A 17,992-nucleotide genomic window follows, 5' to 3' on the forward strand; every position below is an offset into this window, starting at 1 on the left:
ACATCCCTGTCCCCTGCCAGCGCCGGTGGCACGGTGACGTAAGCTCTGCCCTATTTTAAAGCCACGAGAGATAACGCAGCCGCTCCTGGCGCGCCGGGGAGGGGCACGGTGACGGGGGACACTGCCACGGAGGTGACGCTCAGGCCGGTGGCATCGCCCGCCAGCCCGGGTTCAAGCCTCCGAACGGATCCGGCAGCGGGATGGTAAAAGGTTGACGTGGGCCGGGGACGCGTCCCGGCAGCTTTGGCCTCGCCAGTGCTCGGGGATGGCACCGCGGTGAAGGCCACCAGGGTTTTGCAGCGTGACCTGGCTGGGGAGGTGACATCGAGGTCCCACCTCGGCCCTGGTGCCTCTCAGAGGTGGCACGGGGTGGCCAGTGTGGCCCGGTGAATGGGCACAGCCCGACAGCGTGGCATGTGTCCCCGGACGACCACGCACACCCGATGGCATGGCCCGTGTCCCCCGTGTGACCACGGACACCTGATGACACGGCACCTGTTCCTGTGCCACTGCGAGCACCCCATGGTGTGGCACGTGTCCCTGTACCACCCCGCACACCTGATGGCGTGGCGCCTGTCCTCGTATGGCCAGGCACACCTGATGGCATGGCACGTGTCCCCATGTGACCACTGGCACCCCGATGGCATTGCATGTGTCCCCTGTATGAGCACGTACACCCAACAGCATGGCATGTCCCATATGACCATGGACACCTCCACGGCATGGCACATGTCCCACATAACCACAGGCATCTCCATGACATGGCACGGATCTCATATGGCATGGCATACGTCCCATACAACCACGGACACCACCATGGCATGGCACATATGCCATATGACCATGGACACCACGGTATGGCATGTGTCCCCATACAACCACAGACACCTCCACAGCATGGCACATGTGCCATATGACCATGAACACCACCATGGCATGGCATGTTCCCCATACGACCAGGGACACCACGGCATGGCACATGTCCCCCTACAACCACAGACACCACCATGGCATGGCACATGACCCGTATGACCATGGACACCACGGCATGGCATGTGTCCCCATACAACCATGGACACCACCATGGCATGGCACGTCCCCCATACAACCAGGGACACCACGGCATGGCACATGTCCCCCTACAACCACAGACACCTCCACGGCATGGTACATGTCCTAAACAACCACTGACACCATGGCATGGCACATGCCCCATACAATCACAGACACCGCCATGGCATGGCATGTCCCCCATACAACCAGGGACACCACAGCACAGCATGGCACATGTCCCATATGACCAGGGACACCATGGCACGGCACATGCCCCATACGGCCATGGACACCACGGCACAGCACGTGCCCCATATGACCGGGGACACCATGGCATGGCACATCCCATACGACCATGGACACCACGGCACAGCACGGCACATGCCCCATATGACCAGGGACACCATGGCATGGCACATGCCCCATATGACCACGGACACCACGGCATGGCACATCCCATACAACCATGGACACCACGGCATGGCACGTGTCCCATGCGACCATGGCCACCACCACAGCATGGCATGTGCCCCATATGACCACAGACACCACGACATGGCACATATCCCATACGATGTCTACAAGCCCCCTGGGGACGCGTCCCCCCAAAACTGGTTCTCCCTGGCATCCCGTAGCATCCCCAACCCTGGTGATGGGTAACCCCAATGCCAACCCCAACGCCAACCGCGGTGCCGGCAGCGCCGGGCCCCCCTCAACCCAGCGCCACATCTTGGCACCTGCTTCCATAATTGAACAATTTTTGGGGTTTTCTCTGGCATCGGGGCCAGCACGGGCCACTGGGGGGGTGGCAGCACCCGTGGCCGTGGGGACCCCGAAAACGCTTCAACCCCTTTGCCATCCCTGAGCAAAATGGCGGGGGGGGGGTGGTCTCATTTTGGGGTGCAGAAGAGCTGGGGGGTCCCAGGGGACATCACGGGGCCGGATAAGGTGCCAAACACTATGAGGGTCCCCGTTCCCAGTTAGGACTGGGGTCCCCCACCCCCCCCCGGGGACACAGCGGGGGGGTTGGGGTAGAACCCCCCCCCTTCACCCCAAAAACCCGGCTGGGCACCCCAAATCCCGCCTCTCTCCCGCCCCCCCCGCCCATGGGAGCTGCGAAATACGACGCAGGGGGGAGGTGGTGGTGCCGAGGGGGGGGGCAGGGGGGTCCCCCCCGAGCTGGACCCCTCCCTCCCGAGGCAGGACCCCCCTCCACCCCCCCCCAAGTCGCTCCCGACGCTGCTCCAATGTCACCGCGGCCGCACCTGCTGCCGGGCGGGGGCGCAGGAACGCGGGGGGGACACACACACACACGACACACGGACCCCCCCAACCTTCCTGGAGGGGTGTAAGGGGGAGGTGGACCCCCCCGTCCCCCCGGGAGAGGCGGGAAGGGGGGCGCGGGGTGCGGCGGGGGGGTCCCGGGGGATGCGGTGCCCCCCAAAGGGGTGGCGGGATGGAGCGGGGGGGTCCGGGGGGGGGACGCGGTTCCCCCCGGGGGGGTCGCACGGAGGAGGGGGGGGGGGGTCGCGGACCTCGGGGTGCGGCGGTGGGGTCGGGGTGCCCCCCAGGGTGGGAACACGGGGGGTGTCGCGGACTTCGGGGTGCGGTGCCTCTCGAGGAGGGGGGGAGAATGGAGGGGGGGGGGGGGGGGGTCGTGGACCCCCGGGATATGGCAGAAGGGTGCAGGGGGGGGGTCGCGGCGCCCCCCCCCCCGCCCCGAGAGGGTCGCACGGGGTGTGTGGGGGGGGGGCGGTCGCGGACCCCAGGATGCGGCAGCGGGGTGCCGGGGGGTGGGATGCGGTGCCCCCCAAGAGGCTGGCACAAGGTGGGGGTCTCGGGTTGTAGTAATGGGGTGCGGGGCGGGGAGGGGAACGCGACGCCCCCCCCCCCCACCTTGCAGGCAGGGGGGTGCAGGGAGAAGGGTGCAGGCAGGGGGGTGCAGGCAGGGCTCAGAGCTACCCCCCCCCAGGACGGGGGGGATGCAGACAGCGGGGGGTAAAGGGGTGCTGACCCCCCCCCCCTGCTTTTTTCCCGCGGGGGGGGCGGGTCTCCGGTGCCGATCTCACCTTGGCGAAGTAAAGCATCCAAAGCTCGTAGAGCCGCTCCCGGGAAGCCATGCCGGGCCGGCACGGCTCGGTACGGCACGGCACGGCACGGCACGGCGGGCAGCTCCGCCCCGCCCCCCCCCCCATCACCGGGCCCTCCCCCAGGTACGGGGCGGGGGGGGCGGTGACAGGGCCCCCCCCCCCGGTACCGGGTACCTGCTGCTGGGGGTGGGGTATCCCTTCCCACTCCCCCTTTTGCCTTCCCCCCCCCAGGCGGGGGGGGAAGGCAAAAGGGGGGGTGGGGAAGGTAAACGCCCCCCCCCCAAATAATTATCGCCCCCCCAATTAAATCAGCTGAGCCTTGCGCGCCCTGGGAGGGCGGGGGAATAAGCTTGGCCGGGCGGAGGAGGAAGATTTGAGGCTATTTGACCTTTTATTAAACCTAATTTTTATTTTTTAAATTTTTTAGGTGTCCTCCCCCGCTCCCTGTTCATCGCCGCCCCCCCCCCCCCCCCCGATTTCGCCCCCCGCCGCGGTTCGCCGATCGCTGCGCTCGGCGCTCGATGCGTTGCACCTGCTCCCGCATGCGCAGTGGCGCTGTACGGAGCGCCGGGGAGAGCGGGAGGAAGATGGCGGCGCCCGGCGGCGGAGTGGGGCTGGAGGAGGCGGTGGAAGGTTCGGCCTTGGGGAGGCTGGAGGAGGAGGCGCGGCGGCGGCGGGAGAGGCTGCGGGCCCTGCGGCAGCGCACGCTTCAGGTCGGCGGGGTGAGGGGGCTGGGGTGGGCGGCAGAGGGGTGTGAGGGGCTGGGGTGGGCCTGGAGAGGGGGGTAGAGGGTCTGAGGTGGGTCTGAGGGTGTTGGGGGGGGCACAGAGGGGTCTGGGGTGGGCCTGGGGATGTAGGGGGCAGAGGGTCTGAGGTGGGTCTGGGGTTTTGGGGAGGGGGAGAGGGTCTGGGATGGGCCTGGGGAGGGGGGTAGAGGGTCTGAGGTGGGCCTGAGGGTGGGCACAGAGCGTCTGAGGTGGGTTTGGGGTTTTGGAGGGGCACAGAGGGTCTGGGTTGGGCCTGGGGATGTAGGGGGCAGAGAGTCTGAGGTGGGCTTGGGGTTTTGGGGAGGGGAGTAGAGGGTCTGGGGTGGGCCTGAGGGTGTTGAGGGGGCACAGAGGGTCTGGGGTGGGCCTGGGGATGTAGGGGGCAGAGGTTATGAGGTGGGTTTGGGGTTTTGGGGAGACACAGAGGATCTGGGGTGGGCCTGGAGATATAGGGGAAAGAGAATCTGAGGTGGGTCTGGGGTTTTGGGGATGTGAGGATGGTCTGGGGTGGGCCTGGGGATGTGGGGAGGGTCTGAAGTGGGCCTGGGGATGTGGGGAGCAGAGGGTCTGTGGTGAGTTTGAGGGTTTGGGAGGGGACACAGAGCGTGGCGTGGGCCTGGGGATGGTGAGAGGGGTCAGAGGGGCTTGGGTGGGTCTGCAGTTACTGGGGATACGAGGGACAGAGGACCTGGAGGAGAAGTTACAGGTGTAGGAGAGATGGGGGAGCCAGGGATGTTGGGAGGGGGCTGGGGATATTGGGAGGCTGTGGATAGGGGCAAGGTTAGGAGAGGCTTGGGGGCAGGAGTGTGGGGTAGGGGCTATCCAGGAGGGCAGGGGAAAGCAGAGGGTGAGACCCAGATGCTGAGGTTAGAAGTGGGGTCCTGGAGTTAGGGAAGGATCTGGGGCAGAGTAGGGGGTAAAGGGAGAGTTTGAGGGGGCTGAGAGGGACAGGAGGACCTGAGAGTAGGAAGATGGCAGGAAGGGTGAGGGGGCGGTTCGGGGGTGCTTGTGGGGAAGGCTGAGGGATCTGGGGCTGGGCACAGCGAGGGGTTCAGGTTAGGGGGCACTGGGGGTTATGGAGGGCAAGGGGGAAGGATGGCGGGGTGGACAGGGGAAGGATGGGTATGGGGAAGCAATGGGGAGGGGGCTGTGGGGCGGAAGAGAGGAAAAGCAGAGAGCAGTGGGGCAGAGGGGGTCACCCACTATGGACGAGGGGACATGGGATAAGAAGGGTGAAAGCACAGGAGGAGAGAGTTGGGATTTGGGCGATGCCCTGGTGATGGTGCTGGGTCTCTGGTCCCGTCTGCGGGGTCTGCGCTGGCTCCGTAGGACCCGGTGGCCTCTCTGGCCTTGGGCCTTCTCTTGCTTCTCTGCTCAGCCTTCGCCGTCCTGCCCCGGCCTTTGCCAAGCCCCCCTCGGCTCATTAAGCCTCCTGGTTTTTCCATGTTATCTCCCCAGCTGGCTGGGTTTGCAGCGCGCCCGAAATCCAGGCTGCAGCCTGGCTTTGGCAGCGAGGATGGCACCAGAGCTTCGCCCTGGGGCTGATTAATCACACATTGTGTTTCTCCGGCACTTCCCGGGCCTTAAACTTCCCTTCCATGGAGACGTTGGGACCCGGTTCCTTTAGCACAGGCTCGAGGATACTGGGCAACCAGTTGTCCGCCCAAAACCAGTGCCAAGCAGGTCCGTAAATTGGGATTTTCCTCTCGGGTGGTGTGGCAGGCTCCTGGCTCCACCTCGGAGGAATTCCTGGTGGTCGGTGTAAATCTCATGGGGTACGAGGCGCTGCCGGCAGCGAAATATCCGCGGTTGGTTCCGGAGGAGTTTAGCTGGAAAGTTTTGTGATGGGTTGAATCCTCAGCTGAAAAATTCCAGTTATTTTGCCTGGCTGTCCTTGTTACCCCTGCAAACGCTGAGCTCGGGATATTACGATAGAGATTTTTCTTTTCTTTTTTTTTTTATTTTACTGGGGAGGAAAGAAGGATGGAGTAAACTTGGGAAACTTGGTAATTAATTAATACCTCGGCAGAGCCTACTGAGGAAGGCGGCTGCGCTCCAGCCTGTCTTGGCACGTCCTGACATTGCCTAATTCTCCTCTTTTGGGCTGGGAAGGTGGTGCCAGCTCTGCCGCCCTTCTGCCACGTCATCCTGGGTTTGTTGAGCCGGGTTAGCACGGTCCAGTAACGTGGGAAGATGTCCTATCCCTCCACTGAGGGACCTTCTCTCAGGGTTGTTACCAGGAGCCGTGACTTTCGTGGGCAGGACAAGCACGTTCCGCTGTGCCTCTTGCCTTGAGACGTTCGTTGTTGTCGGAGAGCTGAGCTTTCCGAAAGGGCAAAGTGGGACCCAGCCCCGTGCCCAGCCTTAAAGAAGAAAAACTGTGGAAAAGCAAAGCTCATTCCAACAGAAAAGCCCCTTCCTTTCTTTCCTGCCCCGACTGGCAAGTTTAGACGGAGCGAGACAGGGTGGTTGTGGTCAGCGCACGGGGCGTTGTTCTTACCTGCTTTATTGCTGTGGTGTTTTGAATTTTGGGGTGAGATTTTCTGGCTTCTCTGCGAGGACTCAAACTGTTCTTATCACAGAATCCCAGAACGGTTTGAGTTGGAAGGGACCTCAGAGATCATCCAGTTCCAACCCCCCTGCCATGGGCAGGGACACCCTCCACTACACCAGGTTGCCCAAAGCCCCATCCAACCTGGCCTGGAACACTGCCAGGGATGGGGCAGCCACATTCCTACTCCTTTTCCACGAGGAGTATCTCGCACGTGGCACTGGCACACTGTACCTTCGCAGGTGATGCCCGGTAGCCCGTGATGGCTCCTGGTAGACCTGTCCTGGTGAGTCTGTTCAAGACTTTCTGAATCCATTTTTATTCTTGGCTTTTACATCCACTCCTGAGACAGAGTTCCACTGTTTAATGACCAAACCACTTCCTTTGGATCAAGGAAAGTTGCCTTGGGTGCTCCCTCACACGGAATAATCATTCTGTCTCCATGTTTATGATTTTATAGCATGCTCTGTCTCCCTTGTGGATTCAGGCTGTGCTCTGGGAAGCTGTGTATAAAAATCTCTCTGAATCATCTCAGTGACTTTTCTGGTACCTCCCTGAGTGCTGGGATGCCCTTTTGCCGAGAGGGGATCCAGGACTGTGTGCCTGGCTCAGGATGTGGGGCACTCGTGGGCTTGCAGCACTCTCACGCTATTTCCTGTGTTTTTTTTTTTTTTTCCCCCCCATATTCTCACTTTGGTCACATGAACCTGTCTTCAGCCGTCAAAACTTGTCTACTTTTTCCAGTCCTGTCAGTCTCAACCAAGACCTTTCCCCAGCAGCTGAGCCCGTTCCCTGTGTGTCCGTAGCCAGAATTATTTCACCCCACCCTCTGCGTTGCTTTACATCAGGCTCTGAATTTATCACAGAATCCCAGACTGGTTTGGGTGGGAAGGGACCTCAAAGATCATCCAGTTCCAACCCCCCTGCCATGGGCAGGGACATGCTCCACTACACCAGGTTGCCCAAAGCCCCATCCAACCTGGCCTGGAACACTGCCAGGGATGGGGCAGCCACAGCTTCTCTGGGCAACCTGTGCCAGTGCCTCACCACCCTCAGAGGGAAGAATTTCTCCCTCAGATCCCATCGAAATCTCCCCTCTTTCAGTTCAAAGCCATTGCCCCGTGTCCTGTCACTACAAGCCCTTGCAAAAAGTCCCTCTCCACTTACGACCCGACGTGGAGCCTCCTTCAATTCAGGACTTCTCCTCAAATTGCACCATGCGCTCAATTTTCACGGGAAGGTGATGCTCATCTTTTCCCAGCCGGTGGGAAAACAAGCAAAGTAATTCCCAAACACACAAAAACCCCTCAATGGATGATCCTGTGCTTTCTGCCGGGCTTACCTGACCTGTTGCACTGCTTTTTATTGATCGACAGCAAAGGGGGTTTTACTCCATAAATGTGTGTTTGTGTTTGAGTTCTGGGCATGATTTATGTTTGGGAAATGCCAGTCACTGCTTGCTCACACAAATACCCTTTGGTATTTGGATTCCTAACCCCAATGGATGGCCTTGGCATGAGCAGAGCTTGTGATGTCGTGGTATGGTATCAGAGAGGCCATTTCCCTCCTGAATTTAGATAAAATTGTCCTTCAGTAGCAAACAATCAAATTGAGGACTCTGACTCGGTGGTGTGTTCAATATTACTTCCTGTTCTGGCCAAAAAAAAAAAAAAAAGATGTCGTTTTGCATGGTGTAGCTGTAATCTTGGTTTGCAAGTTTTCCTCTCTCCTTTTTTTCCACTCTGCCCTGAAAAAAATCCGACCAAAATGTCTCGGAGCCAGTTGCTTCCTGAGCTTACAAGCCCTGAGAGTTGGTGCCCAGCCTGCTCTGTCGTGGCTGCCTGCCTTGGAGTTGGCAGTGAGTACCTGAAATACCCCGATGCCATCTTCTCAGTCTGACCCGCTCAGGCTTGGTGGTTCCGAGCAACTGAGGCATCAGGTTATTCTTGGAGACAGTTTTTCCTTCCTCAGGCTGAGTGTGGTCCAAGCAGGCTCAGCCAGGATGGGGAGCAGAACCTTTCTTTGCTTTGGACGAGTGTTGACTGTTTCTGGGAGTCCTGCGAATTGAAAGGTTGTTTCTCCCTGTTTTGTACCCCAAAATAAATCTCAGACTGATGCAAATGCTCCTCTGCTCTCCTGAGACCCCTCTGCAGTGCTGCATTTAGCTCCGGGGTCCCCAACATCAGAAGAACATGGAGCTGCTGGAGCGGGGCCAGAGGAGGCCACAGAGATGATGGGAGGGCTGGAGCACCTCTGCCATGGAGACAGGCTGGGAGAGTTGGGGCTGTTCAGCCTGGAGAAGAGAAGGCTCCGGGAGAACTTCCAGCACCTCCCAGTACCTAAAGGGGCTACAAGAAAGCTGGAGAGGGGCTTTGGACGAGGGTGTGTAGTGACAGGACATGGGGTGATGGCTTTGAACTGGAAGAGGGGAGATTTCGATGGGATCTGAGGGAGAAATTTTTCCCTCTGAGGGTGGTGAGGCACTGGCACAGGTTGCCCAGAGAAGCTGTGGCTGCCCCATCCCTGGAAGTGTTCAAGGCCAGGTTGGATGGGGCTTTGGGCAACCTGGTGTAGTGGAGAGTGTCCCTGGCCATGGCAGGGGGGTTGGAACTGGGTGATCTTTGAGGTCCCTTCCAACCCATTCTGTGATTCTGGGATAAGTGAATCTGGAATCCCCTGCCCCAGTATCTTGTTACCTAGAAGCCACTGGAGAGCCAAGTAAACAGGTGGTGGGAGCAGCCTCGAAGGTGAGTTTTCTGCTGGGTGGGAGAAGAGGCAAGGCACGCGGAAGCACCGTGCCCTTTGACGGGGCCGTGCACGTTTTCCGCCAACTTCGGCCATTTAAAAAAGTCTTTCTGCAGCCGGTCGCTCACGTACCCGCCGCTTCGCTCCTGTTTTCACCCGTTTTCACCGGAAAACCCCACCACGTTTTTGCAGGGAGCCTTGCGAAGGGCGAGAGAAAAAAATCCGCACGAGTTTCAGCATCTTGTTGGTTTTGTTTGAAGGAGCAAACGGTTCCCGCTCCGGAGATCCCGCAGCGGGGGAAAGCGGGAAGAGCCCTTTCCGAAATACTCCGTACCGTGTGTTTGCAGCCCTCTCCTAAAGGCAGGCATTCGGAAAATGGGATTCTTTCTAAGGATTGCCTTTTTGCAGTGACCGAGTATGGGCAGTAAAAGCTTCATGAGGGTCGAGCTGAACTGGTGCGCGAGGGTCGAGCTGAACTGGTGCGCGAGGGTCGAACTGGTCCGTAGCCCGATGCTAATGATGCCACCGAGGCTTCATCCTTGCAGTATCGTGCGGTAAAGCCCCGATTATCTGCTATATCTTTTTTTTTTGTGCCTAATGGCTGAAAATCAGATTAAAACGTTCTGTTTGTGGTTTGGTTTTTTTTTTTTTTTAGCTGAAGAAAAACTTTTGCTCAATTTAAGCTTTAGCTTAGCACAGTTGTGTTCCGTGGCTTTGGTTTTACTGTTCCTGACTCTTACCTACCTGCGTGTTTCGAAGCAAACGGGAGGGCAAGGTCTCCTGAATCTGTTTAACCCTACCTGGCCGGAGGTGACTCCATGTTTGCACGCACCGAGGTCCTGCAAGTGCTTACTGGAGCAAGCTGGAGCAGCTTGCCCAGCAGTGAGATATGCAAAAACGACTGATATTTTCAGGATGGAGACCTTATGGGCTGAGTTTGGATAGCACTTTGCAGTTTCCAGATTAAAAGAGGAGTGCAACAGCATGGAAACTGAAAGCACTTGCACCGCCTCGGCTGTAAAGCTACGTGCTGTGGATCGAACTGAAGTTTTTGGGGAGCTTTGTTCCGTCCTAAATGGTGTTTGGAGCAAAAAGCAAATCCTGAGCTGGATAAGAAGTCACGAGATGGCTCTGTTGAGGACCGCTGGTGGCCTAGAGGAAGCTGTTATCCTTGCCTATCTGGAAACTTGGATTTTGGTGCAAGTCCTCTGCTTAAAACACAAGAAACCGTATTTCCATCACCTCGGCTTTCTGCTGAGCAAGTTAATCATTAACTGTTGATAATTAATTCGTATTTATGAAGTGCTTGTCTGCAGGTTGCCCTTGAAAGCGATTCTTTGTTGCCTTCTCGTCTGCCCCGTTTGGAGTTAGACGAAGCCTTTGCTCGAGTGCCGCGTGCTCCGAGGTTTACCGCCCTTGGAACCCCGTTGGAATTGCCACGTGGTGCCAGTTCTCCCAGCAGGCATGTCCTGCCGTGTGTCTGGAAGCACCTTGTAGATTGGAGCTTGCATCTTAAAAATCCTGAGGTCTCTGTGAAAGGGAAGCTGATTTGGGGATCCATCTGTGATAAGGAAAAGTGTGCTGGGAAGAAAGGGTGGAAGAGGGGGTCGGTTTAGGTATCCCACTGTAGTTTGTGTGTCATCCACGGATGCTTTTGGCTCAGGGAGGAATTTAATTTTAGTTAGAAATACATGTATATATATTTAGCAAAGGATTTGATAGGCTTTTCCTATGAATAGCACCAGAGAAGCAAAGAAGTAGTGAAATAAAGAAGTAGTACGTTATCTTTCTTGCAGGGAGCTAAGTACTTTTCCCACAGCTCCTTATTTTTAGCAACAGATATCTGAGTAGAGGAACTGTCAGCTCAGATGCTGCTCGTAACCCGAGTCTGCTCCTTTGATCCAGCTGTTGAACTAATCTGGTGTGTGGCTGCTGTTGAAAGGAGAGGAAATACTTCGTGGCTGCTGGCGGCTCGACGGGGCTGCGGTGCTGCGGGGTTCGTTTGGACAACAAGGGAGAGGAAGGTGTTCAGAGGGAACCTCCCAAATTCGGCTTCGTGAAACCGTGAGCAGGGAGGTTTATGGCATGTTGGGTCAGGCTGCCGTACGCTGAATGCAATTTAAGCGTCGAGAGGAGCTTTGGACCCACCTTTGCCCTTTCCCTTTCCTTATAGCAGTCTTCCAGTGTCTGAAGGGGACCTAAAGAAAGCTGGAGAGGGACTTTTGACAAGGGTATATAGTGACAGGACACGGGGCAATGGCTTTAAACTGGAAGAGGGGAGGTTTCGATGGCATCTAAGGAAGAAATTCTTCCCTCTGAGGGTGGTGAGGTACTGGAACAGGTTGCCCAGAGAAGTTGTAGATGCCCCATCCCTGGAAGTGTTCAAGGCCAGATTGGATGAGGGTTTGAGCAACTTGTTCTAGTGGAAGGTGTCCCTGCCCATGGCAGGGGAGTTGGAACTGGATGATCTTTGAGGTCCCTTCCCAACCCAAACCATTCTAGGATTCTGTGATTCTGGGGTTTTGGGATGATTTTTGACCCGTGGGGGTATGTGAAGCAAGTTGGACTGATTAAATAGAAGGGAGAGACTCTTGTGGTGCAATACAGGTATATTAAGGACCAGAAATCCCAGACTGGTTTGGGTTGGAAGGGACCTCAAAGATCATCCAGTTCCAACCCCCCTGCCATGGGCAGGGACACCTTCCACTATGCTGAGTTGCTCCAAGCCTCATCCAACCTGGCCTTGAATCCTCAGCGCTGGTCCTGTTTGAGCCCTGTCATCCAGCAGTTGACTCTTGGAGGCAAAATCTTTGAAAAGACCATGCCGGATGTTTTCCTTCTTTTTTAGTATGAAACCACTGTGATATCATAAACATTGTCAGGAGCGTATCTTGTCAACGGAGGGTTAACTTTCCTGGGAGAAACCGGCAGAAACTTTGAGATCTGATTTTCCTGATGCTCGTTGATCTTGACTGACTTTTGCATCGCCATGGTAATGGACAGAGGGTTTTTCCATAGTTTTTCTCTTTTCATCTGTACCCAGAAAAAAAAGATTAAGTGCTCCCTTTCAACCCAAACTAGACAGTGCTAAAACCTTTGGCTCCTTTAATCCACCGCTCCGTAGTCCCAGCTGTGCCGAATGAGTAGGAGCTCCAACGGGTAACGCGGAGCCGGAGGGATGAGTTGTGGTAGGACAGGAGATACGGGCAGTGTGTAAGCTCTCCGTCGGGGAAATCTCATTTAACCTTCAAATGGATAAACTTGTCTCTAACTGCTTGTTCTTTAGGTGATTTAAATTGCCTGTTGTGGGTAGCTTTTGGGTTTTTTAATGGAAAACCTCTGTTTTCCCAAGGAGACAAGGCTGGTGGGATTGCATCTCTCCTGCTTAGCTGCTGGCTGCGTTGACTGGTTTCATGCTGGAGTGATGGAGGGTGGGCACTCAGTAGCTCCGAGGCCCCTTAAAAACTTTGGGAAAAGAGGTTGGATATAGAAGGAGACTCGTTTTTTACCACCTTACTGAAAAATTCAGTGTGAGCTCAGCTGTTACCAGCTATCGAGGAAACAATTTGGGAGATCTGTTGTGAAGTTTAACAGGGAAAAATATTTTCTTTGGAGTTCTCACTTTATTAAACCCCGGAGTCAAATCCATAGGAAAGCAGGCCTGAACCTACATCAGTTCCTCCAGGAATTTCGCTTGGCATCTCTTATTGATGGAAATACATTGATGGTTATCACTGGGAAGGCAACATCAGTGTGGTCCTGAGCAATTTGGCTTTGTAAATTGTGGTTAAATTCAAGGAGATGTTTGCTGGACCAGAACGGTGTAGTTACTGGTCAGTTGGAAGCTTTTCCTCCCGTGTAAGTGTTTGATTCCCTTTCAGATTCTATTTTTGAAGCTTTTAGAAGTTTTTCCTTTGTTCAGACTTGATTCTATTTCCTTTGACAACTCACAGCATCCTTTTTTTTTTTTTTTTGTTAAACTAGGGCTTGACATTTATTTTCCTGATGCCCTTAGTTCCATAAACACAACAAATGCAAATCATCCCGCTCCTCAGACGGTCTAGTGTAAAGCATGAACATTTCAAGGGTAAAGTATTTTCATCTGGAAGAAAGAAATTCGGAATACAAATGCTGACAGGGAAAAGCAGTGTATATTTGAACTTTCAGAGATGCTCCTTAAGCTGCAAACGTGTGCAGAAACGGGGATCCAAAGCTGATCCAAGCAGCAAATGCATTCCTGAGTGGATTTAGGACAGCTACAAAGGATGTTAATAAGCAAAAAAAAAAAAAAAAATCAAGTGACCTTTAGTAGCGTGATGGGAGGCAGGGAAGGGCAGCCAAGCGCCCTAAGGTGTAATCCGGGCTGGTGGTGAAGATGATGGAAGCATCTAAGACCGGAGGTTATTTGCCAAAAGTTAGGGCCAAGCTGAAATAAAAAAATTTATTTGAAAATATCTGGATTTCACCCGTTTTTTGCTGCTGATGCGGACTGAGCTCGTGCGGCACGCACGGCGGGGCACGCTGCTCCGCTCTCCCTTTCGGTTTTGCTGTTATTCCTGGTGTCTCTTGGGACGCAGGTGGCTTTGGGCTGAAAACGGGGCAGCTTCAGGTTATTCCCAGGGCTCCGTGTGGAGCAAGGCACGGAGGTAAACAACAGGAGTGCCCCTGGGGCTGGGGAGAAACCGGCGTTGGGTCCCGGGTTACGTCCTCATCATTTGGACCTGCTGTCCAAATCCAGGTTGCTTGGGATTGCTGGGGGTTGTGTGCCAAGGGGAGTGTTAGTGGCACTGGAAAGAGGGGAAAAGTGGATACCTGCTCAGGTTGTCCATCAGATCAGCTTAAGGAGAGCTCTCCAAAAATGCTTAGTTGTATCTAGGTGTAAAAAAAAAAAAATAATAGGAGAGAATAAGAAGTAAACCAAATAACAGGATCTCTGCTTTGAAATACCGTGGAATCAGTACGACAAAGTGAAGTGGCTTAATAAGCATCCTCTGTCTGTAGCGTTTGAATTCCTGAGGGAGTAAAGGAGATGGCTGCACTGTGGGATTCTGTGGGAATGCTCAATGTAGGCAAGTGGTTCAGTGTTGTCCATGTGAGATAAGTGCGTATATATGGAATCCCAGAACAGTTTGGGTTGGAAGGGACCTCAAAGACCATCCAGTTCCAACTCCCCTGCCATGGGCAGGGACACCCTCCACTACACCAGGTTGTCCAAAGTCACATCCAGCCTGGCCTTGGAAAAGGTGAAAAAGCTGGAGCCTTCCCTCCGAGGCTGTACCACCTTTCGGCTGCGTTTGTGCCGGAGGAATGGTGTCCTACCTGCTCCTTTGTTCCGCATCCCTGCGCCGGCACCAAAGCTTCCGCGGCTGTGTCCTGCGTCACGTTGCGGGGGAAAAATACGCCTTTGGCTGCAGCCCAACCTTTTGTTTAAAGTTTGCTTTCGTTTTGCAGCCCGATCGCTTCCCCGCTCCTCCACGCCGGCCCGTGCTGGCAAGAGGGGGAGGAGGAGGGGGAGGAAGGTCACGGCGTTGCTCTTTTCCTTTGCGGCGTAGCTCCGCGCCGCGTTTTCCTGCCGCGGCCACGGATGAGGAGCCTTTCCGCCTGTTTTCCCACCTGTCCCAAAGGGAAGGTCCATCTGCAGACACCGGTGGGCTCTGACCGAAGCAACCGAACCGTTTCTCTGTCGGAAGGCCGGCGTGTGGCCCGGCAGCCTGGCTCAAATGTCTGTTTTCTGCTCCGTTTTTATTCCAGTGGCACGGAGCAGCCTCGCGTTCCTGAAAGCCAAGTACCCGAGCGGTTGGGAAAAACAGTTGCTGTGGAAACGGAGCGTTGTAAAGTTATTACGGCGAGAATAGACGGCACTCTTAGGGCTACAAAGGCTTCGTTTCTCTCCAGGCTTTATTTGGAAAGTACTAAACCATCGCAGCGGTGCTCAAATGGCCGGAGCTGGGAGCCTGCAGCCAAAATGATTGCGCTTCCGCCAGCGACGCGCAAACCCCCGCGCGGTGGGCGGCCGAGAGCGGTCAGTCGTTTGACCTTGGGAAATGTTCCTCGAGGCGCTTCTCTACAGTGCCAGCCTCGTGAAGGTGGTTGGCTTTGGGACAAGAGGGTTTTGCAGAGCTGCGTTGGTGTACCCCGAGGGGTCTGGGGTGATGGGGCTCAGGCATCCCTGGGGTGATGGGGCTTGAGGGTTAATTCGAATCATAGAATGGTTTGAGTTGGAAGGGACCTCAAAGATCATCCAGATCCAGCCCCCCTGCCAGGGGCAGGGACACCCTCCACTACACCAGGTTGCCCAAAGCCCCATCCAACCTGGCCTTGAACACTTCCAGGGATGGGGCAGCCACAGCTTCTCTGGGCAACCTGTGCCAGTGCCTCACCACCCTCAGAGAGAAGAATTTCTTCCTCAGATCCCGTCGAAATCTCCCCTCTTTCAGTTCAAAGCCATCACCCCATGTCCTGTCACTACAGACCCTTGTCCAAAGCCCCTCTCCAGCTTTCCTGTAGCCCCTTCAGGTACTGGAAGGTGCTGGAAGGTCTCCCCGGAGCCTTCTCTTCTCCAGGCTGAACAGCCCCAACTCTCCCAGCCTGTCTCCAGAGCAGAGGTGCTCCAGCCCTCCCATCATCTCCGTGGCCTCCTCTGGACCCGCTCCAGCAGCTCCATGTCCTTCTGTTGTTGGGGACCCCAGAGCTGAAGGCAGCACTGCAGGGGGGTCTCCCGAGAGCAGAGCAGAGGGGCAGAATCCCCTCCCTCGCCCTGCTGCCCACGCTGCTCTGGGTGCAGCCCAGGACACGGTTGGCTTTCTGGGCTGCCAGCGCACGGTGCCGGCTCATGTTGAGCTTCTCATCCACCACCACCCCCAAGTCCTTCTCCTCAGGGCTGCTCCCAATCTCTTCTCTGCCCAGCCTGGACTTGTGCTTGGGATTGCCCTGACACATGTGCAGCACCTTGCACTTGGAATAAATCCGAGTGTTTTGCTTCATCTGTAGTTCTCGAGATGCTGCCGTGCAGGACGTTAAGCCAACGCTACCGGGGAAGAAAGCGGGTCCCACTTCTGCTGCTCGCTCTGCCCTCCCTCCTGCCCTCCCTCCCTCCAGTGAGCCAATGTTAAACCAAACCGAATCGGGGTAAAACTGGAGCAGCAGGAAAAAGGAAACGTTTGGGTTTCTCTCTGCTTTGATACCCGGGTCTGGTTGACAGGGAGACCTTGCCAACGGGAGGGACGGGGAGGACCTTTGTTTAAGCGCTGGCTTTTGTCCATCTGTGAAACCACGGCTGTAGGCTGGAGTTTAACAACTCTGAGTGTGGATCCTCCTGCGGCCACATCCTGCCTTGTAGCTAGCTACCTGTGCTGGCATGTGTTTGTGACCCCGCTGTGAACTGGTTCAGGAAGCAAACTGGCTTTTATTCTTCATTTTTTTTCTTTTTCCCCCCTTTTGTTTGGTTGGTTTGGTTTGATTTTTGTGGGAGGGTGAGTCCTTGAAGTGGTTTCCCACGGGGCGAGGTGAACGCCGGCGATGGGAAGGTGCAGCTGGTGGGGCTGGATGGAGGACGGGGATGCGGTGGGGCGGCGCCTGGCATGGCCACCTTGGAGGGACAAGGCTGCGGGATGGCAGTGCCAGCGAGGCCAACCCAAAAGGAGACTTCTCACCAGGCTGGGACTGACAGAGTGGGAAGTTAGGCGAGAAATATTTATTTTTCAGCTCATGGCAGCCAGCGCCTGGGTCTAAATAATGGAGTGTGATGGGATTATTTGGACTAACAACACAGGGAGCTGGCATCTGGGATAACTGATTTAATGAATCTGAAAGGCACTCGGGACTGAGGTTTTCCAGAAAGTGCTCTCTGCATCAAAACGCGTTTCAAAACGCATCCAACGCCGCGCGGTCGGGATGGCTCAGCACGCTCACAGGGCAGATGGATGGGTAAAACGTTTTATTCCGCACGATTTGAGTGCTAAATCGGGCCCTGCTTGGTTCTGGGAATCCCCGCGTGCTCGTTCCCTCGTGCAATCGCACACTTCGATGACGGTGGAAGAGGAGCTTCTCTCCCTTCCCGTGTAATTTCTGGTTCGTTGTGGCCGTGGCGATGAATTTGGAGACAAGACCGGTGAAAGCCATATTTTCCCCGTGCCTTTTTTTTGAGGGAATGCGCAGGGCTTGTTTTCCTGGTGCAAACCGACGTTACTCTCCTTCCTGCCTTAGAGCTGTTGCAGAGTGGTGGAAATGAGACCCAACTGCGGGGAAAACGTGCTCGTTGGAGCTGATGTTCATCCCGCTGGTCCGGCTGAGCTCATCCCGCTCCGTATGGAGACATCCCCCTCTGAGTGTTCAGACCACGATGCTCTTCCCTGGAGGTACCTGCAGCAGTTCCCGCTGCGACGCTGGAGAATCCAACCTTTCTCCAGGCAACTTCTCGAGGAGATGAGTAGCTGAGGTTCTTGCTGACCTCTTGTTGAAGAGCCCTCTCTCCCCTTAGCGGTCTACTTTGTTTTCCGCATCAGATACTTATTCTGTCCTGTTTGCTCAGGGCTGTAGTCACTGCTGGATCCGTCGCCTGAATTTTTGGCATGCTGCAGGTGTTTCAGCATCTCACTTGGTGCCTGAAGGAACAACTAAACATTCATAAAGCTTGTCAGACTCTCTAAAAAAAAAAAATTAATTAAAAATAGATACATGCTACTGTTGAGGACCACTCGTATTTGGTGCTTTTTGGAAAAAAATAATGCGAAGCTCAGCTTTTGAGCACTTTATTCTGTCTGTTTCAGGCTTTTTGCAAAAGTGAA

General features: G+C 55.6%; 2 protein-coding genes across 3 annotated transcripts in view; one reads left to right on the forward strand and one right to left on the reverse strand.

The window, feature by feature from the left end:
• NBEAL2 (neurobeachin like 2) overlaps nucleotides 1–3,173 on the reverse strand; it is a 30,114-nt gene extending 26,941 nt beyond the window's left edge. Inside the window, exons 1-2 of one of the 2 annotated variants that reach the window (XM_086615041.1) lie at nucleotides 3,123–3,173; nucleotides 2,319–2,321 (exon numbers count right to left, since the gene is read on the reverse strand). In XM_086615041.1, the coding sequence (XP_086471167.1) occupies nucleotides 2,319–2,321; nucleotides 3,123–3,173 (54 nt within the window). The remainder of the gene's footprint in view (nucleotides 1–2,318; nucleotides 2,322–3,122) is intronic. The other variant, XM_086615040.1, reaches the window with a different exon arrangement.
• A 491-nt stretch (nucleotides 3,174–3,664) lies between these two features.
• The window catches only part of CCDC12 (coiled-coil domain containing 12), a 42,569-nt gene continuing 28,241 nt past the window's right edge, over nucleotides 3,665–17,992 (forward strand). The window contains exon 1 of the mRNA XM_086614828.1: nucleotides 3,665–3,856. Within this exon, the coding sequence (XP_086470954.1) occupies nucleotides 3,665–3,856 (192 nt within the window). The remainder of the gene's footprint in view (nucleotides 3,857–17,992) is intronic.

The sequence above is a fragment of the Tauraco erythrolophus genome, chromosome 7 (genome assembly GCF_009769465.1).
Source record: "Tauraco erythrolophus isolate bTauEry1 chromosome 7, bTauEry1.pri, whole genome shotgun sequence".
In the NCBI taxonomy this organism is placed as follows: domain Eukaryota; kingdom Metazoa; phylum Chordata; class Aves; order Musophagiformes; family Musophagidae; genus Tauraco; species Tauraco erythrolophus.